Source organism: Macaca thibetana, chromosome 11 (assembly GCF_024542745.1).
Source record: "Macaca thibetana thibetana isolate TM-01 chromosome 11, ASM2454274v1, whole genome shotgun sequence".
NCBI classification, from domain to species: Eukaryota; Metazoa; Chordata; class Mammalia; order Primates; family Cercopithecidae; genus Macaca; species Macaca thibetana.
Window position 1 is genome coordinate 119,770,967 of NC_065588.1, and position 27,867 is coordinate 119,798,833.

At 51.9% G+C, this 27,867-nt stretch overlaps 3 protein-coding genes across 5 annotated transcripts in view; all 3 read left to right on the forward strand.

Moving 5' to 3' along the window:
• The window catches only part of DDX55 (DEAD-box helicase 55), a 312,124-nt gene that overhangs the window by 70,176 nt on the left and 214,081 nt on the right, over nt 1-27,867 (forward strand). The gene's annotated exons all lie outside the window — the stretch shown is intronic.
• On the forward strand, nt 148-27,615 carry KMT5A (lysine methyltransferase 5A). Of its 3 annotated transcripts, XM_050748091.1 has the most exons (8): nt 5,136-5,257; nt 5,508-5,629; nt 6,713-6,869; nt 12,129-12,348; nt 13,777-13,864; nt 20,402-20,461; nt 21,721-21,911; nt 25,750-27,615. In XM_050748091.1, the coding sequence occupies exons 2-8, from the start codon at nt 5,516-5,518 to the stop codon at nt 25,958-25,960; spliced, it is 1,041 nt and encodes a 346-aa protein (XP_050604048.1). In that variant the 5' UTR covers nt 5,136-5,257; nt 5,508-5,515; the 3' UTR covers nt 25,961-27,615. The 3 variants fall into 3 exon arrangements, with proteins under 3 accessions (XP_050604049.1, XP_050604047.1, XP_050604048.1); XM_050748092.1 differs by lacking the exons at nt 5,136-5,257; nt 5,508-5,629 and adding an exon at nt 148-224; XM_050748090.1 differs by lacking the exon at nt 5,508-5,629 and having other exon boundaries at nt 5,040-5,257.
• Nucleotides 5,608-27,867, forward strand: part of TMED2 (transmembrane p24 trafficking protein 2) — a 209,137-nt gene continuing 186,877 nt past the window's right edge. The window contains exon 1 of the mRNA XM_050748176.1: nt 5,608-5,611. The gene's annotated coding sequence lies outside the window, so the exon portion shown is untranslated. The remainder of the gene's footprint in view (nt 5,612-27,867) is intronic.

Sequence of the window (27,867 nt, forward strand, 5' to 3'; positions counted from 1 at the left end):
GACGGCTGGACCCGCCCCGCCGCCTAAGAGGCGGGAGAAGGGCGTGGCCTCCCTCCGAGTTCGCCTATCACGACAGGCAACCTGCGGAGAGGCGGGCGGCGGCGCCAATCGGGGCGAACAGCTGGAGCCCTGCGGAGCAGTTGGCTGCAGTTGTTGCAACTTTTTTCGAAAGCTGGGTTTCCCGGGAGATCCCAGGCGGTGACAGAGTGGGGTCATGGCTAGAGGTATTTGCCCAAGTGGCCAGCGCCGGGGCGGCTGGGTCGGGGGTCGTGCTGGAGGGGTGGCCGGGGTGGCGGCAGCGTTTGCGGGGAGGCGTCCTCCTCGGGTGGTTCGGGGCGAGCTTGGGGACCCGCGTGGGGGGTGTAGGGGTGCTGCTTCGGAACCCGCCGGCCCCCCCTGAGGCTCCAGATGCCCCCAGAAACCCCTCCCGCTGCCGTGCTTCTGTTTCCCCTCTATGAAGTGAGCACCTGCGGGCCTGCCTCTCCAGGGCAGCAGATCCATATGTCACAGCTCTTTGGAAACTAAAGCGCAGGGCACCTCCAGGGAATAGGTGTTATTGATAGAAGTGGGGCGGGGGTGGGAGTGAGGCTTCGCCCACTTTGGGGCTCTCTCTTTTTGGGAAAGGAGGTGATCCCGAGGCGAAGGCGCAGATCGATAACCTGCATGTTGGGGTGTGCGTCAGGGTGGACACCGCGGCAGGCGCCTTTCCTCCTTCCCCACGTCCTGAGTCAGCTCTGCGCCGCCGGAGCGAGGGCCGGGCCCTGCTGGCCCACTTTGGGGTGAAACGGGTTCATGGCACCTCGCTGGCGCGGTCGTTCGCCCCGCATCTGGTCAGGACTTCGCCCCTCGGTAGATGGCTTGGGTGGGCTTGTACAGCCCTGGGAGGCAATGTCCTGCCTGAAATCCTTTGCATACTTAGTTGGCTGTCAGGCCAGTGCCTCCCAGGTATGCGGCAAAGAGCTCTCCAACCGCTTGGTCATTTCCAGCCACTGCGTCTCCTTCACGCTAAAGGGCCAAAAACTTGAGCGTGAAAGTTGAGTAGAATTAGTTTTTTTAAAAAATCAGTTGGGGTATTATATTTTTCTAAAAATTCCAAGGCATCAAGTGTTAGTAGGAATTTGCTTTAGTGCAGTATGCTCCCTATAGCAATAACAATGAATAAAATAATGATTCATTCAACAAATATATATTGGGTCCCTTTGTTTTCAGGCCCTGAAATCAGTTGCATCATTTATTCTCCCAGCATCCCTAGAGGGTCTTTTGGATTAAGACTTCCCCAGAGCCTGATGAAAAAATGAGGCATAGTAAACTTCAGGTTTTAGAGCTTCATCACCCAACTCATGGAGAAAATTAAGACTAATATTTTTCCTTAGAAAAGTGTTAAGCATCTAAAAGTATACTTAACATTATCTGACTAATTTATCTGACAAATTTTAATAAAACTATGCTTCCTGGGTTCATTTTTCTCATTACAGTACAATCATTTAACTACTTGTTTTAAAAGTAGTGCATTAATGAATCTATGAAGAAAACTAACCATCTATCATTGAAATACTTAAAATATGGCTAAATAATAATTATGGCCGGGCACGGTGGCTCACACCTGTAATCCAAACACTTTGGGAGGCGGAGGCAGTTGGATCACCTGAGGTCGGGAGTTCGAGACCAGCCTGACCAACATGGAGAAACCCCGTCTCTACTAAAAATACAAAATTAGCCGGGCATGGCAGCGCATATCTGTAATCCCAGCTACTTGGGAGGCTGAGGCAGGGAGAATTGCTTGAACCGGGGAGGCAGAGCTTGCAGTGAGCCGAGATCGCGTCACTGTACTCCAGCCTGGGCAACAGAGCGAGACTCCATCTCAAAAAAACAAACAACAACAACAACAAATAATAATAATAATAATTATCACTGAGGGCCAGGCACTTTATTAACTCAATTCATCTTTACAAATTGTTATTCTCATTTTTTAGAGGAGGAAGCCTGAAGTCCAAACTTGCTGTCTAGACTCTAGCTTGGCTGGGTCTTTGCTTGTGCCACACAACCTCCCTTACTTACCCAAAGCGAAGATAATGTTTGTCAGCTCCTCCCGTGGTCAGCTTACAAATCACCTATGTAATTATTAGTTATTGATTCTCACTGTCTCACTTGACCCCAAAATTAGTTGCCTGTTTCTTAGGCTTTATTGCCCTTGCAAGCTATTAAATTGGATATTTAGATCTAGATTATTATTTTTTTTCTTGAGACAGAGGCTCACTCTATGTTGCCCAGGCTGGAGTGCAGTGGAGTGATTTCAGCTCACTGCACCCTCCCTCTCCTGTGTTCAAGTGATTCTTGTGCCTCAGCATCCCAAGTAGCTGGGATTACAGGCACCTGTCACCACACCCAGCTAATTTTTGTATTTTTAGTAGAGACGGGGTTTCGCCATGTTGGCCAGGCTGGTCTTGAATTCCCGACCTCAGGTTATACGCCAGCCTTGGCCTCCCAAAGTGCTGGGATTACAGGCATAAGCCACCATGCCTGGCCAATATTTAGATTGTAAATACCAAATCATTTATAGCACTTCAAATGAACAGTCTTTTTCTTCTAGAAAATTGGGCTTTGAACTTGCAATTCACTTTGAGAGCCCTGCTGGGCCACAAAAACAAACTGTTCAGATGCCAGGCAATGCCTCACTCATTTTGAAGTTTTATAATCATGCAAATATTTACAATTCCAATATATTAGTCTCAGGGGTCAGTCCACCTACCTTTTGCTATTTCTACTGCCATTGTTGAATGGTCTCTTAGTTGGTAGACCTCCTCATTTTGCCATCTCCAGTTCATTATCCCTTAGCACCTGGTTGGGGGGGGTCTCCAAAAATAGACTTTTTTTTTTTTGGGAGACAGAATCTCACTCTGTCACCCAGGATAGAGTGCAGTGGCATGATCTTGGCTCACTGCAACCTCTGCCTCCCGGGTTCAAGTGATTCTCCTGCCTGAGCCTCCCAAGTAGCTGGGATTACAGGCATGCACAACCATGCCAAGCTAATTTTTGTATTTTTAGTAGAAATGGGGTTTCGCCATGTTGGCCAGGCTGGTCTCAAACTCCTGACCTCAGGTGATTTGCCCACCTTGGCCTCCCAAAGTGCTGGGATTACAGGTGTGAGCCACCACGCCCAGCCAGTATATTTGTTATATATGTATAAACTTGCAGAGAAAGGACTGTTTGAAACTTACATTGAATGATTTGTGTTTACATCTTCTAGGTACTGGAGCTGCAGAATTGAGAGGAATAGGTGCTAGGCTTGTAATTTGTCCCCTGCAATTGGGGGCTCAAATGCAGAGAAAGCTACGACCATGAGTGGGGTGTGGGGTGCGGCTCGGTATACTAGTATATGAAATGGACAAGATGATCTATGTGGGTGCTTCCTGCTCCAAAACCATTATTCTCATGGTAATTAAGCTGCAAAACTTCTCTGCCTTGCAGAAGTGGAAAACACTTTCAAATGGCTCAACCTGGTTATGAGAGTGTCACTTTCGAATTCTCTTTCACCCTCTGGGAATCTTTTGGATATTCAACTGTAGTAGGCTCTGCAGAGGGCATGGGCAGAGTACCTAGCCCACTGGAGTTAGTGGTTGGGCTGGGGGACCCTGCCTTGAAGGATGCTAAAGCATGAGCTGATTTGGGAGGAATTCCAAATTGTCTGAGCAGTGACCTGTCACCACCTAATCCTACTCAGTCTTATCTGTTCTAATGGGAGGCGAGGGAGGCCAGGTGGGGGGATGGCTACAAACAGCCATTTGTATATCTGTGGATGTTGGAAGGTGCTCCGGTGGATTATGGAATTCAAGGTTCTTGGTTTTTACCCATGAGGACACTGAGGCCCAGACTGGGGAAGTGACTTGGCAATGGTCACAAAACACCTCTGGGCAGATGCAGGGAAATAAGTCCAGCCCCTGACTCCCAGGCCATGGCCCAGGCTGCAGAAGCTGGATGCCTTGAAGTGTCTTGTTTGCATCTATGACTTTGCACAAATGCAGTGAATCTGGCTATGGGCCCTCAATCCTTAATGGCCACAGCATAATGGTGCAGGGCAGTGAGCTATGCTGAAACAGCCACCAGAGTGACAGGAACCTCATCTGCCTATGGGGCATTTTCTCACGGCGGGATAGGAGAACAAGGTGACTTGTTAAACCCTTCTGTAAGACCATTTGCTCCTCCCAACCTCCATTTCCTCCTCTGTAACCAGGAAGGGTAGTGGCTGGGAGGGCAGGCCTTGGGGTCAGCTGGCCGGGGCTGGAAACCCATCTAGTTCTGAGAACTTGGCCAAGCTCCTCACTTTCTCCATCTGTTGAAATGAGATAATAATGGTGTCTACCTTTGCAGGGCTGCTGTGAGGTTTCAATGAGATAGCGGCAAAAGACTCGCCCAGGAAACCGATCATTATAACCCCTGGCTATGTCTCCCCAGGGCTTCCTACCGGTCAAGTACAGCCCTTCTGGGTTTGACACCTGGCCCCATCACTTCCTAGTTTTGTGGCCTGGGACAAACCCCAGCACTTCCCTTGAGTCACGGTGTCACCATTGTAAGCTGGGATGCCGACAGGACCTGCCCCCGTGGGCGTGCGGGGAGGATTCAATGCCTGTAAAACTCTCGGTGGGCACAGCGCCGGGCACACCCGAGGGCCTGGCCTGGCGCGTTCACCGCTGCTGATTTCGCCTGGCACAGACCGGGCTCCCAAAATATCCGCGGAGCCAGCGGAAAAAGGAGCCGGGCGGGCTGGCGGGCGGGCGGGCGGGCGGGAGCCTGGGCTGTCATGACAGTGTTTCCCACCCCTTCCTCCGCGAGTGGCTGAGGCTGCGCGCGAGGGGGCGCGCCCGAGCCGGGATTCGCTGAGCTCGCCCGCCCGCCCGCCCTCCGGAGCGGCCTGGCGGCGCCGCCCCTGCCAGCCCCCTCCCAGGGCCGGGCGCCGGACGGTGGGCGGCTGCGAGCGGGCGGGCGGGCTGCGGAGGACGCGCCGCCTGCGCCTCCTTCCCTGCGTGCCTCGCCCCGGGCCGCTCGGGGCTGCCGCGGTGCGCGGGTGCCGGGCCCTGCCTCACCGGCCATGGGGGAAGGGGGCGCCGTGGGGCGCCGCCGGCCCTTCCCCGGGGCGCCGCGGCGGCGCTGGTGGCGGCGGCAGCAGCAGCAGCAGCGGCAGCGGCAGCGGTGGTGGCCGGGCCGCGACGGCGGCGGCGATGGCGCGGGGCGCGCCGCCATGGGCCTGGCCGGGCTGCAGGTGGGTGTGTCGGGCCCGGCCGCGCGGGGGGCGGGCGGCGCGCGGGGCCCGGCCGGGCCGGGCGGCGGGAGGGCGACGCGGGCTCCGGCCCGGCCCTCCCGGCGGCGCCGGCGGCTCACCAGCGCCGGGGCCTCGAAATATGGCTGCGGCGGGAGGCGCCGTCGCGGCGCCCGGCCCGGGCGGCCCCGCTCCCCGCCCCGCCGCGCCCTGAGCGCCCCCTCCCCCGCTTCCCCCGGGTCCCCCTCTCCAGGCAGGAAGATGTCCAAGCCCCGCGCGGTGGAGGCGGCGGCGGCGGCGTCGGCGGTGGCAGCGACGGCCCCGGGCCCGGAGATGGTGGAGCGGAGGGGCCCGGGGAGGCCCCGCACCGACGGGGTAAGCAGGCACCCTCCCCGCACCCCTGCGGCGCGCCGGCCGGGCCGGGGCCGCGAGCACATGGGCGATCCCGGGTCCCTGCCCGCGCCGCCCCGGAGCGCCCGGCCGGGCCACTTCCTTTGCTGCCGCCTGGCTGGGAGTGGCGCCCACACGGCTCCGCCATGAGCCTGGCGGTGTTTGACCTCGGAAAAGTTTGACTGCGCCTTCATGGCGTCTCCGCAGCCCGAGAGCCTACTTCCCCGGAGGTGGCCGCCGTTCCAGGCTGTGCGCGGCCTGCCCGGGCCCCTCGGAGAGGTCACGGGTCTCGCCGCCTTGGTGTTGAATGGTCCCCGAGGCGGCCAGGGCCCCGCTTTGCTTCTGGGGACGCCCTCCTCCGTCTGCTTACTCAGAGGAGGGGCCGGCCCCACGCCCAGAGACGCCCGCAGTGACCTGAACCGCCCCACCGCCCCGTCCTCTCTCTCACGCCCAGGTGCGGCCTGCGACAGAGTGGCCGCCCTGAATGCGCTGGTTGTGGCTCCTGCTCTTCCCAGCTTCCCCAGTCACGCTGAGAGAAGTCCTTCCGTCGCAGCCCTGGGAGGCTGCGGGGCTGCAGTGATTTGAGAGGGGTCAGGCTCGGGCACGCATGGGGCTCTGGCTGTACTGACAGGCCCTCCAGCCGCCCTCAGCACCAAGTGGTTAATCAGGTTCCCCGGGGCCTGTTTCTGTGCTGAGTCCCTGCGGCTCCTGCCAGGGGAATGAACTCCTAAAGATAGCCTAGCTCTTCACATGCCCGGGTCCTTTTGACCTCCCTGTTGCGGGTAGGCTGTCTTCTTCCTATATAGACCTTGGTTGCAGCCGGCTCTCCTGCTGGCCAGCTGTCCCCTTAGCGAATTAGAGACCAGCGCGTTCAGGAAACGTTTCACTGGACCTGGGATTCTAAACCTGCCAGTGCTCTCCTGAGACAACGGGGGCTGGCATCCCCTGATAGCCCAGTTTTTGAAAAACGGTGTTGTCTGATTTTCATCTTTTGTATTCCTCCTCCTCGTGAATGCTCTAGGATCTTCTTCTTCAAGCCTCTTTCAGAATATGCTTTTGTCTTTTTAGGAGAATGTGTTTACCGGGCAGTCAAAGATCTATTCCTACATGAGCCCGAACAAATGCTCTGGAATGCGTTTCCCCCTTCAGGAAGAGAACTCAGTTACACATCACGAAGTCAAATGCCAGGGGAAACCATTAGCTGGAATCTACAGGAAACGAGAAGGTAAGCTTTTGAAATGGCCTCGTTCTGATCCCAGCTGGTCGGGTTGCGGAAGCCTCTCTCTTCTGCGAGAATGCACATATATATTTATCCAGCCGTTTCAGTCTCAGGTTTGGGAGGTTTGAGCCATGTTCTGTCTTGCTGCTAAAAGAGTGGCTTGTCCCAGGGTGTGTGCCCTGTTGGTCTGACAGGTTCTCCCTGCTTTCACAAGAGTTAGCATGTCCTTCAAGCTTGACTGTCTTGCCTAGTTGCAAAAATAACATACCTGACCCACAATTAGAGAGGCTCACAAGCGCTGAAAGTGCAGAAGTCATGAATTCAGGTTGTATAGACCAGGCGATTGCAGACCTAACTGATGTGTTCATGCAGGGAACTGACTTCCTTCCCTTTTATGAGTTAGCCTTGACCCCATTTCTTTTTCTTTTTTTGAGATGGATTTCTGCTCTTGTCCCCCAGGCTGGAGTGCAGTGGCACGATCTCAGCTCACTGCAACCTCCACCTCCTGGACTCAAGCGATTCTCCTGCCTCAGCCTCCTGAGTAGCTGGGATTACAAGCGGCCACCACCATGCCCACCTAATTTTTGTATTTTTGGTAGAGACGGGATTTCACCATGTTGGCCAGACTGGTCTTGAATTCCTGACCTCAGTTGATCCACCCGCCTTGGCCTCCCAAAATGCTGGGATTACAGGCATGAGCCACCGCGCCTAGCTGTCTTGACCCCATTTCTAAAGTTTCTTGCCACTCAAGCGTTCCGTGTTAGTCTCTGAAGCAGTATTTTATGCAATGAGATTTGGAGTTAAAATGTTGAACAGGAAAATACAGGGTTAATGAAGACTGTCTGGCCTTGCAAAACAAACTGAAACCTCTTAGACATCTTGCTCTAATCCAAATATTCCCTTTCAAAGCTGCAGTGGGGAGTGTCAGCTTTCCCCAATTCACCATGCTCTCTTCTAATTAAAACTTGTCTGAAAGAAGCAAAGCCTCTGGCTGCCAGCAGCTCCATACAAGGAAGCCTTGTGTTCGCTAACAGAAAGTGTCATAAATGATGATTTGGCGTGACCTCTGGGGCCGGATCTGAGAACCAGGGCTGGGCAAGCCCTGAACTGGGGACAGGAGCTCACCCTGGGCTTGATTTCCCTGGTACACAGGGCAATATTGTTTTATTTGATCTTCAAATGACTTGGGTTCCAATCTTAAGTTTGCCACCCGAAAGAAGGAGACTTAGATAGGTTGCTGCTCTCTTCTGAGCCTCCGTTCTCTCATCTGTAAATGGGGAGAGAGGAGTCTGACCTCACACAGGACTGTTTTGAAGGGTGGTTGCAGCATGGATGCCAAAGGGCTTTGTGATGGGCTCCGTGTGCCAGCTTTTCACCCCCGGACTGCCAGCTCATCCCTGGACCTGCGGCACTTAGAATTCTTGCCCATAGGATTGGGGAGAGGCACTATCTATAAATGGTACTTGCCCAGACTCTAGTCCTTTAAAATAGGGCAGTCTTGGCTGGGCGCGGTGGCTCACGCCTGTAATCCCAGCACTTTGGGAGGCCGAGGCGGGCAGATCACGAGGTCAGGAGATCGAGACCATCTTGGCTAACACGGTGAAACCCCGTCTCTACTAAAAATACAAAACATTAGCCGGGCGTGGGGGCAGGCGCCTGTAGTCCCAGCTACTCGGGAGGCTGAGGCAGGAGAATGGCGTGAACCCGGGAGGCAGAGCTTGCAGTGAGCCGAGATCGTGCCATTGCACTCCAGCCTGGGCAATGGAGCAAGACTCCGTCTCAAAAAAAAAAAAAAAAAAAAAAAAAAAAAAAAATATATATATATATATATATATATATATATATGGCAGTCTATACCTTGTACCAAATGGTGGCCTGGTATACAAGCTAGTGTATTTGGCTCCATAGTTTTACTAAATGGCCATGATTAGAATCTTGGGTCAGAGTCTGGGCATGGTGGCTCAGGCTTGTAATTCCAGCACTTTGGTAGGCCAAGGCAGGAGGATCACTTGAGCCCAGGAGTTTGAGACCAGCCTGGGCAACATAGTGAGGCCTCGTCTCTACAAAAATGAAAATAAAAAAAATTTGCCTGGCATGGTGGCATGCATCTGTAGTCCCAGCTGCTTGGGAGGCTAAGGCACAAGAATTCCTAGAGCCCAGGAGTTTAAAGCTGCAGTGAGCTATGATCATGCCACTGCACTCCAGCCTGGGCAACAGAGAGAAACCCCATCTCTAATTTAAAAATATAAAGAATTTAGGTAAGCTGGACTCTGGAGACCCCAAGGTCCAGGCTCTTCTTGTCCATGATTCTGCTGTGATACAGACTGAGTGACATATGATGTTCACGGGCACCACACACTCCTGGGCCTGATGTCCTGGCTTTAATTCTCTCTGATTTTACCCAGGAAGGCATGTAGAGGAGGAAGAAAGATCTGGATGGGGTTTTTTTATTTTTTTATTTTTTTTATTTTTGAGACAGAGTCTCGCTCTGTCACCCAGGCTGGAGTGCAGTGGCCGGATCTCAGCTCACTGCAAGCTCCGCCTCCCGGGTTCACGCCATTCTCCTGCCTCAGCCTCCCGAGTAGCTGGGACTACAGGCGCCTGCCACCTCGCCCGGCTAAGTTTTTGTATTTTTAGTAGAGACGGGGTTTCACTGTGTTACCCAGGATGGTCTCGATCTCCTGACCTCGTGATCCGCCCGTCTCGGCCTCCCAAAGTGCTGGGATTACAGGCTTGAGCCACCGCGCCCGGCCGATCTGGATGGTTTTAATGGGTTTTTTTGTTTGTTTGTTTGAGACAGAGTCTCGCTCTGTTGCAGTCTGGAGTGCAGTGGTGCGATCTTGGCTCACTGCAAACCTCCATGTCCCGGGTTCCAGCAATTATCCTGCCTCAGCCTCCCAAGTAGCTGAGATTACAGGCATCCGCCACCACGCTCGGCTAATTTTTTCTTTTCTTTTTTTTTTTTTTTTTTCTTTGTTTGAGACGGAGTCTCGCTCTGTCGCCCAGGCTGGAGTGCAGTGGCCGGATCTCAGCTCACTGCAAGCTCCGCCTCCCGGGTTCACGCCATTCTCCTGCCTCAGCCTCCCAAGTAGCTGGGACTACAGGCACCCGCCGCCTCACCCGGCTAGTTTTTTGTATTTTTTAGTAGAGACGGGGTTTCACCGGGTTAGCCAGGATGGTCTTGATCTCCTGACCTCGTGATCCGCCCGTCTCGGCCTCCCAAAGTGCTGGGATTACAGGCTTGAGCCACCGCGCCCGGCTCGGCTAATTTTTTCTATTTTTAGTAGAGATGGGGTTTCACCATGTTGGCCAGGCTGGTCTTGAACTCCTGACCTCAGGTGGCCTACCTGTGTTGGCCTCCCAAAGTGCTGGGATTACAGGCCAGAGTCACTGCACCCGGCCTAGTGTATTTATTTATTTTTCTGTTTTGTTAATCTAGATATAGTTAATATATCATAATGTTCGTTTTAAAGCATATGAGTCAGTGGTTTTTAGTATATTCACAGAGTTGTGGAACCATTACCACGGTCTACTTCCAGAACGTTTCCATCACCCCAGAAAGGTACCCATTAGGCGTCACCTTCGATTCCCCTATCCTTCTAGTCCAAGGCAACCATTAAAGTACTTTCTGTCTTTGTGGATTTGCCTGTTCTGGACATTTCATATGGATGGAATCACAAAATACGTGGCTTTTGTGTCTGGCTTCTTTCACTGAGCATCATATTTTCAAGGTCTATCCATGGTGTAATAAGTATCAGTGCTTCAATCCTTTTTTTTATTTTTGAGAAGGAGTCTCTCTCTGTCGCCCAGGCTAGAGGGTAGTGGTGCAGTCTTGGCTCACTGCAACCTCCGCCTCCCAGATTCAAGTGATTCTCCTGCCTCAGCCTCCCAAGTAGCTGGGATTATAGGTGCGCACCACCACGCCTGGCTCATATTTTTATATTTTTCGTAGAGATGGGGGTCTTACCATGTTGGCCAGGCTGGTCTCGAACTCCTGACCTCCGGGGAGCCACCCTGCCCAGCCCTTCATTCCTTTTTATGGCTGGATAATATTCCTTTGTATGGATAGGCCACATTTTGTTTATTCATCTGTTGATGGACATTTGGGTTGTTTTCACTTTTTGGCTATTCCAAATAAGCTGTTATATTCCTGCATAGATTTTTTGGGGGACATATGTTTTTAATTCTCTGGAATAGATGCCTAGGAGTGAAATTGCTGGGTCATATGGTAACTCTATGTTTAACTTTTTGGGAAGATGCCAAACTGTTTCTAAAGCGGCTGCACCATTTTACATCTGTGAGCAGTGCACTATTTACTTAATTTTTTTTTCTTTTTTTTTTGAGACAGACTCTCACTCTGTCGCCCAGGCTGGAGTGCAATACGCTTGGCTCACTGCAACATCCGCCTCCCAGGTTCAAGAAGTTCTCCTGCCTCAGCCTCCTGAGTAGCTGGGATTACAAGTCCCTGCCAGTACGCCTGGCTAATTTTTATATTTTTAGTGGAGATGGGGTTTTACCATGTTGGCCAGGCTGGTCTCGAACTCCCGACCTCAGGTGATCCACCCACCTTGGCCTCCCAAAGTGCTGGGATTACAGGCATGAGCCACCGTGTCGAGCCTATTTACTTAGTTTTTTAAAAGGAAAACATGTTTTAAAAATGTAAGCAGTTTTCCAACACTGGCACTCCACAAGTGTTTTAAGTGACAGATCATTGCCGTGTGTCTCCTGATACCCAGGCCAGTCTGCTGGGGCACCATGCTGAGAACTGCTGTGAACCTGGGGCTTCAACCCCACTAGAAGGGGGCCTTCTTTTTCTTTAGAGTCTGAAATGAAGGGTGCCGGGCAGCTCTTGGGGAAGTTTCTGCTTTGTCACCTTAGTCCTGTCCCTTAATGCTGTCCCAGCCTTCAGGAATGGAGCTTTTGATCTGAGTCTGCAGCCTGATTCCTGAAAGTTATTGATCGAGCGCCCTTGCCAGCATCTCTGTCTCTGGTGCCTCTGCCTCACAGGCTCTCTATCTCCCACGTCAAGACACAGAAGTCTAAAACCTCTGTCCAGTGTCTTGGTCAAAAAATCGAGCTGGAGCTAGGCACTCCTCCCATCATAGCCCATAGCGGACACGGGGCTTAGCAGGCCAAGGGCACTCCTGCCTGACAAACCCAGGATCCTCTCTTCTCAAAGCCTGTCTTAGAATGCAGCTGGTGGTCTAGAAATTGAGAGACAGAGTACAGAGTAAACCCCTGTCTTTCCTCCACCTCCGCCTGCAGAGAAAAGAAATGCTGGGAATGCAGTACGGAGCGCCATGAAGTCCGAGGAACAGAAGATCAAAGACGCCAGGAGAGGTCCCCTGGCACCTTTTCCAAACCAAAAATCTGAAGCAGCAGAACCTCCAAAAACTCCACCCTCATCTTGTGATTCCACCAATGCAGCCATCACCAAGCAAGCCCTGAAAAAGCCCATCAAGGGCAAACAGGCCCCCCGAAAAAAGTAAGTGTCCCCTTCAGTCCTCTTCCTAACATGGAGCAGTTTGGTTCCTCTGACCCCAGGGAAGCCTGCTCAGGTGCCCGTGGGGGTACAGTGGCCACCTCTCAGCCTCTCTTACGTCAAAGACTCAGATGCCCCGAGTCATCAGCAGGGATGCCACTGTTTGTCAGTTTCTGGATCTGGCATGGGTCCAGAGTTCAAGAGCCTCTCCTTCCTCCCCTCCTCACCCACCCCAGCATAAGCAGCCCTTCTTTTTTATTTATTTTATTTTATTTTATTTTATTTTTTATTTATTTATTTTTTTTGAGACGGAGTCTCGCTCTGTCGCCCGGGCTGGAGTGCAGTGGCCGGATCTCAGCTCACTGCAAGCTCCGCCTCCCGGGTTTACGCCATTCTCCTGCCTCAGCCTCCCGAATAGCTGGGACTACAGGCGCCCGCCACCTCGCCCGGCTAGTTTTTTGTATTTTTTTTTAGTAGAGACGGGGTTTCACCGTGTTAGCCAGGATGGTCTCGATCTCCTGACCTCGTGATCCGCCCGCCTCGGCTTCCCAGAGTGCTGGGATTACAGGCTTGAGCCACCGCGCCCGGCCAGCCCTTCTTTTTTAAATTTATTTTTTTGTTTGTTTTTTTGGTGGTTGGTGTTTTTTTGTTGTTGTTTTGTTTTGTTTTTTTTGAGACAGAGTCTCTGTCGCCCAGGTTGGAGTGCAGTAGTGCAATCTCGGCTCACTGCAAACTCCACCTCCTGTGTTCAAGCAATTCTCCTGCCTCAGCCTCCTGAGTAGCTGGGATTACAGGTGCGTGCCACCACGCCCTGCTTATTTTTGTATTTTTATTGGAGACGGGGTTTCACCATGTTGGTCAGGCTGGTCTCAAACTCCTGACCTCGTGATTTGCCTGCCTCAGCCTCCCAAAGTGCTGGGATTACAGGTGTGAGCCACCATACCTGACTTGTGTTTTTTGAGATGTGGTCTCATTCTATCACCTAGGCTGGAGTGCAGTAACTCACTGCAGCCTCAATCTCTTGGGACTAAGTGATCCTCCTACTTCAGCCTCCCGAGCAATTGGGACCATAGGTGTGCACCACTATGCCTGGCTAATTTCTTTCCTTTTTTCAGAGACGGGGTTTTGCTGTGTTGCCTGGGTTGGTCTCGAACTCCTGGGCTCAAGTGATCCTCCCGCCTCAGCCTCCCAGAGCATTGGGCTTACAGGCATGAGCCACTGCGCCCAGCCAGCAGCCTGTCTTTGAAACTCCTCTGAGGCCCTCATGGGCAGGTGAACTGAGTGACCCACAGGCTCCAGTGGACAAAGGTGTTTAAGTGACATCATCTCCAAGGAGCTGTGTGCCTCCTTGGTGTGTGCCTTCTCCTAAGGAGCTGTGTGCCTCTAGGTTTTCAGTCCTGATATTTATTTTCTCCTGTTCCCCTTACCCAGAGCTCAAGGAAAAACGCAACAGAACCGCAAACTTACGGATTTCTACCCTGTCCGAAGGAGCTCCAGGAAGAGCAAAGCCGAGCTGCAGGTAGTTGCGTGCTTTAAATTCCAGTTCGTGGAGGGGCAGGGTGGCCCACTGGGCAGTGCTTGGCATGTGTGTGTGTGTGTCCTGAGCTTTGTTTTCGTCAGCTTGAGGCAAGTCTCTTGGCCCTCTGGACTTGGTTTTCTCCTGGATCTATCGGGGATCCTCACAAAGCTTGTCCTGCCTTTCTGATAGGGTCACTGCAGGGCTTGGTTAAGATACTTGTGTGAAGGAACCTTGTGACTTGTGGCATGTGGCAGGGAAAGCCTGGCGCAACTGTGAAGGTGGATTTTCCAGGACTTGTTGGCAGAGCCATTGGGAGCCTGGGACTGTGGGAAAGCCTGCCTGTTCTTTCAGAGGCTTTTCTTATCTGTTTGCTGGAAGTTTCCATGTTGTGGCCCAGGATGGTAAAGAGCAGTGGCTTGGAGCCACTTGCTGGTTGCGTAGCCTCGGGCCAGTCACTTACCCTGTCCATGCCTTGGCTCTCCAGTCTGTAAAATGGTACAATAACGTAGTACCTGCTAGGACTGTGGTGAGCATTCAGTAAATGTGCGGGTGCAAGAGGAACCTTCAGAACCATGCTTGACACTCAGTAAGTGCCAGCTAACTGTTACTATCGCCACCACTGCTTCCTCAGTGTTGTCACTCCTGTCTGGTCTTTCCCATGCTACTGCCATGCTAGGAGCCTGCAGACCAGTGAGCAGCACCGGCTGGCAGGCCGGCTGGCCTGTGCGGGCCTCTGCTGCCTTTTTGCAGAGGGCTGAGCTATGCAGCAGGCAGTCAATATTTGCTGCAGTGAGGTGTGGTTATTGCTTTTCTGTGAAGGAAACCCAGGGCGTGGCAGGTCCCTCTGCTCTTCCCCCTCAGGGACACCTGGGGCTGCCCCTCCGCTCTCCTTCACCCCCACAGTGACCACCAGGTTGGGAGAGGCACTCAAGATTGCATCCTACACAGAGGTGGGGACCCCGGCTTTGGCAGTTTCAGCATTTCAACCCTCATGCAGACTCCTTCAGTGTTCTTGATGTTAAATGTTCAGATACACAGTGGTCTAGTATTCTCTTTTTCTTTTAATTGATGAAGCTTCATTTAAAAAAAAAAAAAAAAAAAAAAAAAGTCAATTTTCTTCCCCACAGAGAGCAGCTTTGGTTTTATTGCCTGAAAAAGGCAATGTCTTTCAGCCGAGAATGAGCGGCAGTGGGAGACTGTGCTAGGTCACTTTTTTTTTTTTGAGATGGTGTTTTGCTCTTGTTGCCCAGGCTGGAGTGCAGTGGCATGATCTCGACTCACCACAAGCTCCACCTATTGGGTTCAAGCGATTCTCCTGTCTCAGCCTCCTGAGTAGCTGGGACTATAGGTGTTTGCCGCCACACCTGGCTAATTTTGTATTTTTTTTCTTTTAGTAGAGACCGGATTTGTCCATGTTGGTCAGGCTGGTCTCGAACTCCCGACGTAGGGTGATCTGCCCACCTGAGCCTCCCAAAGTGCTGGGATCACAAACGTGAGCCACGACGCCTGGCCTGCTAAGTCTCTCTTAAAGACAGCACTGGGCCAGGCGTGGTGGCTCATGCCTGTAGTCCTAGCACTTTGGGAGGCCCAGGTGGGAGGATCACCTGAAGTCAGGAGTTCGAGACCAGCCTGGCCAACATGGTGAAACCCTGTCTCTACTAAAATACAAAAATTAGCCTGGCGTGATGGCAGGTGCCTGTAATCCCAGCTACTTGGGAGGCTGAGACAGGAGAATCACTTGAACCCTGAAGATGGTGGTTGCAGTGAGCCGAGATCACGCCACTGCACTCCAGCCTGGGTGGCTGAGCGAGGTTCCGTCTTTTAAAAAAAAAAAAAAAGGACAACACTGCAAAGGGTGAGGTGGTGCCAGGCCACAGAATCCCAGACACCTCCCAGCCAGGGTTGGAGCTGTGGCGTTCCCACACAGAGGGCCTCTACTGAGCGCCCATCAAGGGCTGCTGTGGACTTTAGGGTAGGGGGAGCTGAGTTGGCCTTTTTAATAAGAAGCAAGAGTTTGTGCTGGGCAGAGTGAAGGCTGCAATGGGACAGGATGCAGGTCTGCTAAATCTTGCAGCAGATGAGCAGAAGGAAAGGACGCACTTGCTTCCCTAAAGTACGGTCTGCAAACACAAGAAAGCTTGCCCTGTTCCTGGACCAGGAGCCGTGCTGTGCCCCCGACTGTTTGTGTTGGCTCTGCTGAGTGCAGCCATGCAAGCTGTTGCTGGCCAGGGCAGGGAGGCCGTAGCTGGCCGGGATGACGTGGCTGGAGCTGGTTAGGGTGGAGTATTTTCTGACTGCACAGATAAAGCTCAAGAACGGGATAGCTGGGGCTCATCTGAAGGGTGGGGTCAGTCCTGACCTGACTGCCATGTTGGGCCCAGGCTGTGAGTCCAGGAGGGTGGGGCATAATAGAGCCTGTTGTTGGCCAGATGGTCTGGGGCGAAACTGCAGTTCAGAGCCTCTTGTATACTTCCACTGAGGCTGAAGACAGCAGCCAGGGCGGGCCTAGCGCCAGGGCGTGGGTCCTGGGCAACCGGGTGGGATCAGGGCTGCTGGGTTTGGACACAAGGTGGGCCTTGGAGAGATGCCCTACCCGCCGAGTGCTTCACTGCTGGGGCCCCTTGGCTGGCCAGCCTGGCTGCGGGTGGGGTGGCAGCCAGCAGCAGGGCAGGGACCATGCCTCTTGGCAGTGCCTGGGCTTCCTCATGCCCAGCTTGACCCCAGGGCCAGATGTGCAAGCAGCCTGCTGATTCCACTCGGAAAGGTCCCCTCCTTCCTTGTCACAGGTGCTTCTCACCAGCCCTAGTTCCGACCTCGTATTGCTCCCACTCCATCCGCCTCTAGGCCCATCTGTGGGCTCCTGCCAGAATTCCCTTTAGGAAGCCCAGGGCTGGTTGTTTGCAGGCCCCAAACTCCAGGCCTTTGGGAGACTCAGCCTCCCTGGCTTTGTGCTGGGGCATCTGGCCTGGTCCCAGCTTCCCTCTGTGCATCTCCTACCTGCCGTGTTCGGTCCCAGCAGAAAAACCCCCATTCCACTACTGCGGTCTTTCTCTGATCACTCCCTTTTCCATGGGCCCCGGTACTGCTCAGCCCTCGCTGCACGGTTGTAATGAATGGGTCACGCAGCAAGGCGGTGGGGTGTGTGATGGCGGTGGTGTTGCTTTGAGGGCCTGCTGTGTGCACTGTTCTAGACCAGGAGATTCCACAGTAAACTAGACCAGCCCCTGGGACTCATGGGGCTTATTTTCAAATGGGGAGTAATTAACAACAAAAAAGACACCAGCTACTTGGGAGGCTGAGGTGGGAGGATTACTTGAAAGCAGGAGTTCAGCACCAACCTGGGCAACATCGTGAGACCCCATCTTTTTTGGTTGGTTGGTTGGTTTTTGAGACAGAGTTTCACATTGTCACCTGGCCTGGAGTGCAATGGCACGATCTCGGCTCACTGCAACCTCCACCTCCCAGGTTCAAATGATTCTCCTGCCTCAGTCTCCCAAGTACCTGGGATTACAGGCGCGCACCACCATGCCCAGCTAATTTTTTGTATTTTCAGTAGAGATGATGTTTCACTATGTTGGCCAGGCTGGTCTCAAACGCCTGACCTTGTGATCCACCCACCTCAGCCTCCCAAAGTGCTGGGATTATAGGCGTGAGCCACTGAGCCCAGCCGTGAGACCCCATCTTAAAAGATAATTAAAAAGGCCAGGCATGGGGGCTCACACCTGTAATCCCAGCACTTTGGGAGGCTGAGGTGGGCGGATCATGAGGTCAGGAGATGGAGACCATCCTGGCTAACACGGTGAAACCCCATTTCTACTAAAAATACAAAAAATTAGCTGGGCATGGTGGTGGGCGCCTGTGGTCCCAGCTACTCGGGAGGCTGAGGCAGGAGAATGGCGTGGCCACAGGAGGAGAGCTGGGACTCCAGGCTTCCCCCACCATGCCTGGCCAATTTTTTGTATTTTTAGTAGAAACGCGGTTTCACCGTGTTAGTCAGGATGGTCTCGATCTCCTGACTTCGTGATCCACCTGCTCGGCCTCTCAAAGTGCTGGGATTACAGACGTGTATCTTTTTTTTTTTTTTTTTGACCTTCTTGACCATTATCTTCCATATGTTTTAAGTGGAAAATTTAGTCCATTTATGTGAAAGGTTAATATTGATATGTGAGGTTTTGTTAGGTATGTTACTATTAAGTAAGTTTATGGGAAGGTTTTTTGGTTTTTGTTTGTTTCTTTCTTTTTGAGACGGAGTCTTGCTCTGTCTCCCAGGCTGGAGTGCAGTAGTGCGATCTTGGCCTACTGCAAACTCCACCTCCTGGGTTCAAACGATTCTCCTGCCTCAGCCTCCGGAGTAGCTGGGATTACAGGCACGCACCACCATGCCCAACCAATTTTTGTGTTTTTGGTAGAGACGGGGTTTCTCCACGTTGGCCAGGCTGGTCTCAAACTCCTAACCTCAAGTGATCCGCCCACCTCAGCCTCCCAAAGTGCTGGGATAGCAGACGTGAGCCACCATCCTGGTCACGTTTTCTGTTTTTTTAAGACAGGGTCTCACTCTGTTGCCCAGGCTGGAGTGCAGTGGTGCAATCATGGCTCACTGCAGCCTCAGCCTCCTGGGCTCCAGCAATCCTCCTTCTTCAGCCTCTAGAGTAGCTGGGACCAAAGGTGTGTGCCTCCACACCCAGCTTATTTATTTTTTGTAGGGACAGGGTCTGGATCTGTTGCTTAGGCTGGTCTCTAACTCCTGTCCTTAAGCGATCCTTCCTCCTGGTCCTCCTGATGTGTTAGGATTATAGGAGAGAGCCATGCACCTGGCCTCATTTACATTTTAAAAGACCCCTCTGGCTGCCCTGTGGAGAACTGAGTGTTCTCTGGGGTCAGAGTGGAAGCCTGGTGACTAGCGAGGGGGCGGGGCCGTGGCTGGGCCGCAGGGCCGCAGTGGGAATGGAGATGGAGAGGAGGTGGCAGGATTTGGGACTGTCCTTGAGGTTACTCATTCACAATTGTTCCCAGCACAGACTGCAGGGCCTGGCACGTTGCAGGTGTGGACTGAGTGCCTGGAAAAGCTGCAAGCTGGTTTGGGCCTCTGTGTAGGGGGAATGGGTTGAGCTCAGCAGTTGGTGTCAGGCTCCTGACATGTGCCATCTGGTTTGGTGAAAGTCTGTGCCAGCAAGACATGCTGGTTTGGGGTGAGCCACACTGGTTTGGAGCTTCTGGTCTGTCTTCATTTGGTTCGCTTTTGCTCCATAGTATCTGTGCAATGGCAGAGCAGTAGAACCCAGGGATAGGGATGGAGGTAGGTGCAGGAGGGGTGGCCTTAGAGGAGAGGTGGATCCCGGGGTGCCCCTTCCTGTTCTCTGTTCAGGGCTGTGTTGACCCTCAGGATTGGAGGCCCTCTTCCCATCCATGGTGGTGGCCTCCATACAGGTGAACCTCAGAGATCCTAAACATTTTGATAGCAGTACGCGCCATCAGACCAGAGGGATGTGGACCACGTGTGTCCCATCCAAAGGGCACAGCCTCTGATCTGCTGTACCCGATTTTTTTTTTTCTTTTTTTTTTTTTGAGACGGAGTCTTGCTCTGTCACCTGGCCTGGAGTACAGTGGCACAATCTCAGCTCACTGCAACCTCTGCCTCCCAGGTTCAAGTGATTCTCTTGCCTCAGCCTCCCTAGTAACTGGGACTACAGGCTCCTGCCACCACATCTGGCTAATTTTTATATTTTTTTTTTTTTTTTTTTTTTTTTTGAGACGGAGTCTTGCTCTGTCACCCAGGCTGGAGTGCAGTGGCCGGATCTCAGCTCACTGCAAGCTCCGCCTCCCGGGTTTACGCCGTTCTCCTGCCTCAGCCTCCCGAGTAGCTGGGACTACAGGCGCTCGCCACCTCGCCCGGCTAGTTTTTTTGTATTTTTTAGTAGAGACGGGGTTTCACCGTGTTAGCCGGGATCGTCTCTCGATCTCCTGGCCTCGTGATCCGCCCGTCTCGGCCTCCCAAAGTGCTGGGATTACAGGCTTGAGCCACCGCGCCCGGCCTAATTTTTATATCTTTAATAGAGACAGGGTTTTACCATATTTGCCAGGCTGGTCTCGAACTCCTGACCTTACGATCCACCTGCCTTGGCCTCCCAAAGTGTTGAGATTACAGGCGTGAGCCACCACACCTGGCTCACTGTACCTGATTTTCTATGAAGTCAGAGGCCTGATTTTCAGGTGTGGGCAAGTTGAACATTTTTTAACATGCTGCATGGGCAACAGAACATATCTACAAGCCCCATTCTGTTCTTGGGTCCTTACTGTTTCCCTTCTGATCCAGTTGAACCTCGGTGACAGATCTTCCACAACAGATGGGTGATGAGAAAAGGAGGGATACTTGGGAGCTTTGCCATCAGTGGGGACCCGTCATCCCCAGTGACGCCAAATGAGGCCGACTGTGGCCCTGTGGGCATGGCCTGGGGCAGTCAGGGCTCAAGACCATGAAGCTACCCACGACGGGCCTGGGAGAGGATACTGATGCTGCTTTTCTTTCTCTCCACCCAGTCTGAAGAAAGGAAAAGAATAGATGAATTGATTGAGAGTGGGAAGGAAGAAGGGATGAAGGTAAGGGGCTGCTTGCTTGCTGCATCGTAGCTGGAGCTGGAAGAGCTCACCTTCCCTGGTCCCGTGGCTGAGAGTGGCCACCGTGTGGCTTTAACCCTCTAATGGCCATGGTGACCAGGCAGAGACTCTCTTAGGTTGTCAAAGAGCCAAATACTAAAACTTGTTAAGGAAATGTCTTATGAAGGAAACATAAATGGACTTTGTATATAAATGTTATCCAGGGGAAACTTTTCTTAGAAATTGTGGTTAAAAAATTCAGTGACTTTTTGTACATTCACAGTGCAATGCAACCATCATCCCTGTCTAATTTCAGAATTTTTTCATCCTCCCAAACGGAAACCCTTACCCATTACTTAGCACTGCCCACCATCCCCGCCTGTCCCCTGCCCAGCCCCTGACAGCCACTCAGCTGCTTTCTGTCTCAGTGGAATTGATCTTCTGTATACTTCATATAAATGGGATTATACAATATGTAGCTGATGCCCAGGAAAACTTTTAAAAGGAGAAACTAATACATTTTTTAAACTCTGTTTTCCTAGATAATGAAAATGCCCAAGAACTGTGCTTTTCTCTTACTGTATTTCAAACATACTGAGTTTGGGCAAGAGGAGAACTCTCTACAGGGAGGCTCAGATGGGCCTAGACTAGGGCTCAGGGCTCAGAAAGCTTCCACTTCCACCCACCACCTAGGGGAGATTCCAGCTTAAGTCCTGGGCCCCTAAGAGCAACCCCATCCAACTCCATGTAGAATAGAGTGAGGAGACACAGGAGAGAAATTGTGGAACGAGGCAGAGACCCAGACCACTGGGCCTGCTGTTCGCCTAAGAAGGCATAGCGCACAGCCCCTAGACAGAGAAACCAAGTGTGTGGATTTGAGCTGTGTCACTGCCTAGCTGTGTGGCCTCAGACACGTGGCTGTGCCTCTTTAAGCCTCAGTTTCCTCATCTACAAAATGGGGCAGTCTCCACCTAGCAGATCTCTCACGAGCTCTGATATAACTGCTTTGCAGATGAGCACCAAGGAATCACGTTTGTGGAGTGAGGGAAATGTTCTAGAGCTGGCCTGTAGTGACGGTTGCACAGGTGTATACACTTCATAAAACCCATCAACCTGTACGTGTAAAGCAAGTGAATTTTATAGCATAGCTCAGTACAGCTGTTAAAGATTGGGGTAAGCCCCCAGCTCCCCGGAGACCTGCTGTGGACAGTGGCATCCATTGCTATTATGAACCAACACACACTCTTATCACTTCCTGACAGATTGACCTCATCGATGGCAAAGGCAGGGGTGTGATTGCCACCAAGCAGTTCTCCCGAGGTGACTTTGTGGTGGAATACCACGGGGACCTCATCGAGATCACCGATGCCAAGAAACGGGAGGCTCTGTACGCACAGGACCCTTCCACGGGCTGTTACATGTACTATTTTCAGTATCTGAGCAAAACCTATTGGTGAGTCCACTGTTGCTTTGAGTGGCTTTTCTATCCTCTGGGCAGTGAGGAAAGGCCAAAGGGCCAGGAACTCCTGATTCTGTTTGGTGGCCAGTCTTCTGGTTTTGTTCTTGTTGACTTTTTTTTTTGAGACAGAGTCTTGCTCTGTTGCCTAGCCTGGAGTGCAGTGGCGTGATCTCAGCTCACTGCAACCTCCTCTTGGTCTCAAGGAATTCTCCTGCCTCAGCCTCTGGAGTAGCCCGGCTAATTTTTTTTTTTTTTTTGCATTTTTAGTAGAGATGGACTTTTGCCACATTGGCCAAGCTGGTCTTGAACGACCTCAGACGATCCACCTGCCTTGGTCTTCCAAAGTGCTAGGATTACAGGCGTGAGCCACTGTGCCTGGCCTGTTATTGCCTTTTTTCAAAGCTGTGATGCAGCTATCCCCTGCTTCTCTCTTTTTTTTTTTTTTTTTTTTTTTTTTTGAGTCTCAATCTGTCGCCCAGGCTGGAGTGCAGTGGCACAATCTTGGCTCACTGCAACCTCCTCCTCCCGGGTTCAAGGGATTCTTCTGCCTCAGCCTCCCACAGAGCTGGGATTACAGGTATGTGTCACCACGCCCAGCTAGTTTTTGTATTTTTTTTTAGTAGAGACGGGGTTTCGTTATGTTGGCCAGGCTGGTCTGACCTCAGATGGTCCGCCCGCCTCAGCCTCCCAAAGTGCTGGCATTACAGGTGTGAGCCACTGCGCCTGGACCCTGCTTCCCTCGAGACGGAGTCTCACTCTGTCGCCCAGGCTGGAGTGCAGTGGCACAATCTTGGCTCACTGCAACCTCTGCCTCCCCAGTTCAAGTGATTCTCCTGCCTCAGCCTCTTGAGTAGCTGGGACTACACACACATGCCACCATGCCCGGCTAATTTTTTGTATTTTTAATAGAGATAGAGTTTCACTGTGTTAGCCAGAATAGTCTCAATCTCTCAACCTTGTGATCCACCCGCCTTAGTCTCCCAAAGTGCTGGGATCACAGGCATGAGCCACCGTGCCTGGCCCCCAGCTTCCCTTTTTTTTTTTTTTTTTTTTTTTTTTTTTTTTTTTTGAGACGGAGTCTCGCTCTGCCGCCCAGGCTGGAGTGCAGTGGCCGGATCTCAGCTCACTGCAAGCTCCGCCTCCCGGGTTCACGCCATTCTCCTGCCTCAGCCTCCCGAGTAGCTGGGATTACAGGCGCCCGCCACCTCGCCCGGCTAGTTTTTTGTATTTTTTTAGTAGAGACGGGGTTTCACCGTGTCAGCCAGGATGGTCTCGATCTCCTGACCTCGTGATCCGCCCGTCTCGGCCTCCCAAAGTGCTGGGATTACAGGCTTGAGCCACCGCGCCCGGCCATCCATTTTTAATCTTTGGAATTGGAGCTGTCCTGGATGTTATCTCATCCAACAAAGGGGAGAAGTGGACTAGTCACATGAAAACCTGTTAAGCAGCTCACCTGGCTCTCCTTCAGGGCATTTGGCCAGAGCAGCTCTGGAAATCACTAATTGCTTTTTCCTGGCTATGACCAGCGGAGTTGATTTTTTTTTTTTTTTTTTTTTTTTTTGAGATGGAGTTTCACTCTTGTTATCCAGGCTGGAGTGCAGTGGCGCAATCTTCGCTCACTGCAACCTCCACTTCCCAAGTTCAAGCGATTCTCCTGCCTCAGCCTCCCGAGTAACTGGGATTACAGGCAAGCACCACCACGCCCAGCTAATTTTGTATTTTTAGCACAGACAGGATTTCACCATGCTGGCCAGGCTGGTTTCGAAATCCAGACCTCAGGTAATCCACCTGCCTCAGCCTCCCAAAGTGCTGGGATTACAGGCGCGAGCCACCACACCTGGCGGGGTTGATTTTTTTAATCCATGTATTTGTTTTGGGAAACTCTACCATTTCCTCCTGTGCCTCCATAAAGAGCCCTTTGGGTCCCACCCCATCCCCCCACCCAGGTCCTGTGCAGGCTCTCAAAAATAGCTTTGTGGGCCAGGCGTGGGTGCTCATGCCTGTAATCCCAGCCCTTTGGGTGGCTGAGCTGGATGCATCATGAGGTCAGGAGTTTGAGACCCACATGGCGAAACTCCGTCTCTACTAAAAATACAAAAAAATTAGCCTGGCGCGGTGGCGCACGCTTCTAATCCCAGTGACTCAGGAGGCTGAGGCAGGAGAATTGCCTTAACCCGGGAGGCAGAGGTTGCGATGAGCTGAGATCACGCCACTGCACTCCACCTTAGGTGACAGAGCAAGACTCTGTCTCAGGAAAAAAAAAAATAGCCTTGTGAATTGGGCCAGGTGCAGTGGCTGATGCCTGTAATCCCAATACTTTTGGAGGCTGAGGCAGGAAAGATTGATAGAACCCAGGAGTTTGAGACTTGGGCAACATAGGGATATATCCTGCCTCTACAAAAATTTTAGAAATTTTTAAAAATTAGCCAGCTTTGGTGGTGAACACCTGTAGTCCTAGCAACTCAGGAGGCTGAGGTACGATGATCACTTGAGCCTAGGAGGTTGAGGTTACAATGAGCCGTGATCGCCCCACTGCACTCTAGCCTGGGTGACAGAGCGAGACTCTGTCTCAAAAAATACATTTAAAAAAAATTCTGGGCCGGGCGCGGTGGCTCACGCCTGTAATCCCAGCACTTTGGGAGGCCGAGGCGGGCGGATCACAAGGTCAGGAGATCGAGACCACAGTGAAACCCCGTCTCTACTAAAAATACAAAAAAAATGAGCCGGGCGCAGTGGCGGGCGCCTGTAGTCCCAGCTACTCGGGAGGCTGGGGCAGGAGAATGGCGTGAACCCAGGAGGCGGAGCTTGCAGTGAGCCAGGATCGCGCCACTGCACTCCAGCTTGGGCGACAGAGCAAGACTCCGTCTCAAAAAAAAAAAAAAAAAAAAAAAAAATTCTGGCCGTGTGTGGTGCCTCACACCTGTTGTCTCACCACTTTGGGAGGCCAAGGCGGGCAGATTACCTGAGGTCAGGAGTTCAAGACCAGCCTGACCAACATGGTGAAACTGTTTCTGCTAAAAATACAAAAATTAGCTGGGCATATTGGTGTGCACCTATAGTCCTAGCTACTCGGGAGGATGAGACAGGAGAATCTCTTGACAGGAGAATCTCTTGAAGCTGGGAGGTGGAGGTTGCAGTGAGCCAAGATCATGCCACTGCACTCCAGCCTGGGCGATAGAGAGAGACTCTGTCTCAAAAAAAAAAAAAACCTCGTCTCTACTAAAAATACAAAAATTAGCTGGGTGTGGTGGTGCATGCCTGTAGTCCCAGCTACTTGGGAGGCTGAGGCAGGAGAAACGCTTGAACCTGGGAGGCAGAGGTTGCAGTGAGCCGAGATCACGCCACTGCCCTCCAGCCTGGGCGGCAGAGTGACGAGACTCCCTCTCAAAAAAAAACAGACCTGGTGGCTCATGCTTGTAATCTCAAAAACTCAGGAGGCCAAGGCCAGAGGATCACTTGAGCCCAGGAGTTGGATACCAGCCTGGGCAATGTAGGGAGACCTTGTCTCTACAAAAACAACTAAAAATTAGCCTGATGTTGTGGCATGTACCTGTGGTCAAAGATACTGGGGAGGCTGAGGTAGGAAGATGACTTGAGCCTGGGAGGTGGAGGAGGCTGCAGTGAGCCGTGATCGCGCCGCTGCTCTCCAGCCTGGGTGACACAGCAAGACCCCCTCTAAAAAGGAAAAAGAAAATAGCTTTATGAATTGAATCTTTCCAAAACACGTGGCTTTAAATCAGCATCCCGCCAGAGCTGAGCACAAGTGTGACTCTCTCCGGGTTAAAAAGCCTCCTTATCAATTTAATCCTCTCTGGCCCTCCCTCCCCTCCAGCGTGGATGCAACTAGAGAGACAAATCGCCTAGGAAGACTGATCAATCATAGCAAATGTGGGAACTGCCAAACCAAACTGCACGACATTGACGGCGTACCTCACCTCATCCTCATCGCCTCCCGAGACATCGCGGCTGGGGAGGAGCTCCTGTATGACTATGGGGACCGCAGCAAGGCTTCCATTGAAGCTCACCCGTGGCTGAAGCATTAACCGGCTGACCCCACACCCTCCCCGCCCCACCTTCCCTTCTGCAAAGGACAAAGTGCCCTCAAAGGGAATTGAATTTTTTTTTTTTACACACTTACTTAATCTTAGCGGATTACTTCAGATGTTTTTAAAAAGTATATTAAGATGCCTTTTCACTGTAGTATTTAAATATCTGTTACAGGTTTCCAAGGTGGACTTGAACAGATGGCCTTATATTACCAAAACTTTTATATTCTAGTTGTTTTTGTACTTTTTTTGCATACAAGCCGAACGTTTGTGCTTCCCGTGCATGCAGTCAAAGACTCAGCACAGGTTTTAGAGGAAAGAGTCAAACATGAACTAGGAAGCCAGGTGAGTCTCCTTTCTCCAGTGGAAGAGCCGGGACCTTCCCCCTGCACCCCTGACATCCAGGGACGGGGTGTGAGGAAGACGCTGCCTCCCAGTGGCCTGGACGGGATGTTTCCAAGCTCTTGTTCCCCTAACGCCTCGACAGGCGCTCACTGAAGTGTATGAATATTTTTTAAAAAGGTTTTGCAGTAAACTAGTCTTCCCCTCTGCTTTCTCGAAAGCTTACTGAGCCCTGGGCCCCGAGCCTGGGCCGGGCATAGATTTCCTCTTCCACAAGCTGCCGCTTTTCTGGGCACCTTGAAGCATCAGGGCGCGAAATCGAACTAGATGTGGGCAGGGAGAGTGTTGCTTACCTGCCCTGCGGGGGCAGGGTCTCCTGAAACTGGGTTAATTCTTTATAGAAATGTGAACACTGAATTTATTTTAAAAAAAATAATAAAAATTAAAAAAAATAAAAATTAAAAAAAAAAAACCACAGAAAACAACTTACATGTATATAGGTCTTGAAGTGAGTGAAGTGGCTGCTTTTTTTTTTCTTTTTCTTTTGCTTTTTTTTGCTTTTTGTAGAAGAGATTGAGAATGGTACTCTAATCAAAAATAAAGTTTTGTAGTGGGACCAGAAATTACTTATCTAACATCCACCCCCATTTCCCCTCATCCTGCTGGGGTTGAAGGTTGCAGACCTGCTGTCGAGGCCTTGTGTTTGTCAGACACCCGGCATCCTCCTGCAAGGACGCAACTGTGAGCTGAGGTGTGAGCCTAGGAGCCCAGGACCCCGATCCCAGCCACTGCTGCCAGCCTCAGAAAGGCACCCAGGGGTGCAGGGGAGCATGCAGGGCCCGGCGGCCCCCAGGAATCACAGATAGGGCTAAGGTTTTCACCTTAACTGTGAAGGCAGGAGGAGTAGGTGGCTGCCTCCTCCCGTCCTTCACAGAACTGATTCTCACTCTCTGTCCCTTCAGTCCAGGGGGCCAGGGCTCAGGAGCCATGACCTGGTGTCTCCTGCCCACCTTGGTCCCAGGTAAATGTGAATGGAGACAGGTATGAGAGCCCGTCCTAGTCTTTGATTCCCCCCTACCCCACCTCGGGCCTCACGACGGTGCTACCTAAGAAAGTCTTCCCTCCCATCCCCGCCAGCCTGGTCAGTGGTCAGCAAATTGGAAGAGGATCCGACAGGAGTGTAAATGTGAGACACAATGTCGATTATACCTATTTGTGGTTTAGCTTTGTATTTAAACAAGGAAATAAACTTGAAAATTATTTGTCATCATAAAAATGAAACAAAAATTAAAATATTTATTGCCAGGCAAGGCCACCTGTGTGTCTTTCTGTTTTTACAATTTGACTGTGTCACACCAACATGAGTCTAAGCTTTGGTAAGTGTCCTCCTGGGGAACCAGAAAAGCGTACTGATGTGATTTTGAGCATGTTTTCTAGAACTCTTGAGTTCTTTGGTTTCCTCATCTGTATACTGGGGACCATAGGGTATGTGAAGATTAAAAGGTAATGCTTTTTTTTTTGGAGACAGTCTCACTCTGTTACCTAGGCTGGAGTTCAGTGGG

Excerpts from the sequence above, each read along its gene's own strand:
- KMT5A (XM_050748090.1), top strand. The coding sequence starts at position 5,087 with ATGGGGGAAGGGGGCGCCGTGGGGCGCCGCCGGCCCTTCCCCGGGGCG. Across the intron at positions 13,865-20,401 it reads AGAGCAAAGCCGAGCTGCAG|TCTGAAGAAAGGAAAAGAAT; the intron begins GTAGTTGCGTGC and ends CTCTCCACCCAG. Across the intron at positions 21,912-25,749 it reads TATCTGAGCAAAACCTATTG|CGTGGATGCAACTAGAGAGA; the intron begins GTGAGTCCACTG and ends CCTCCCCTCCAG.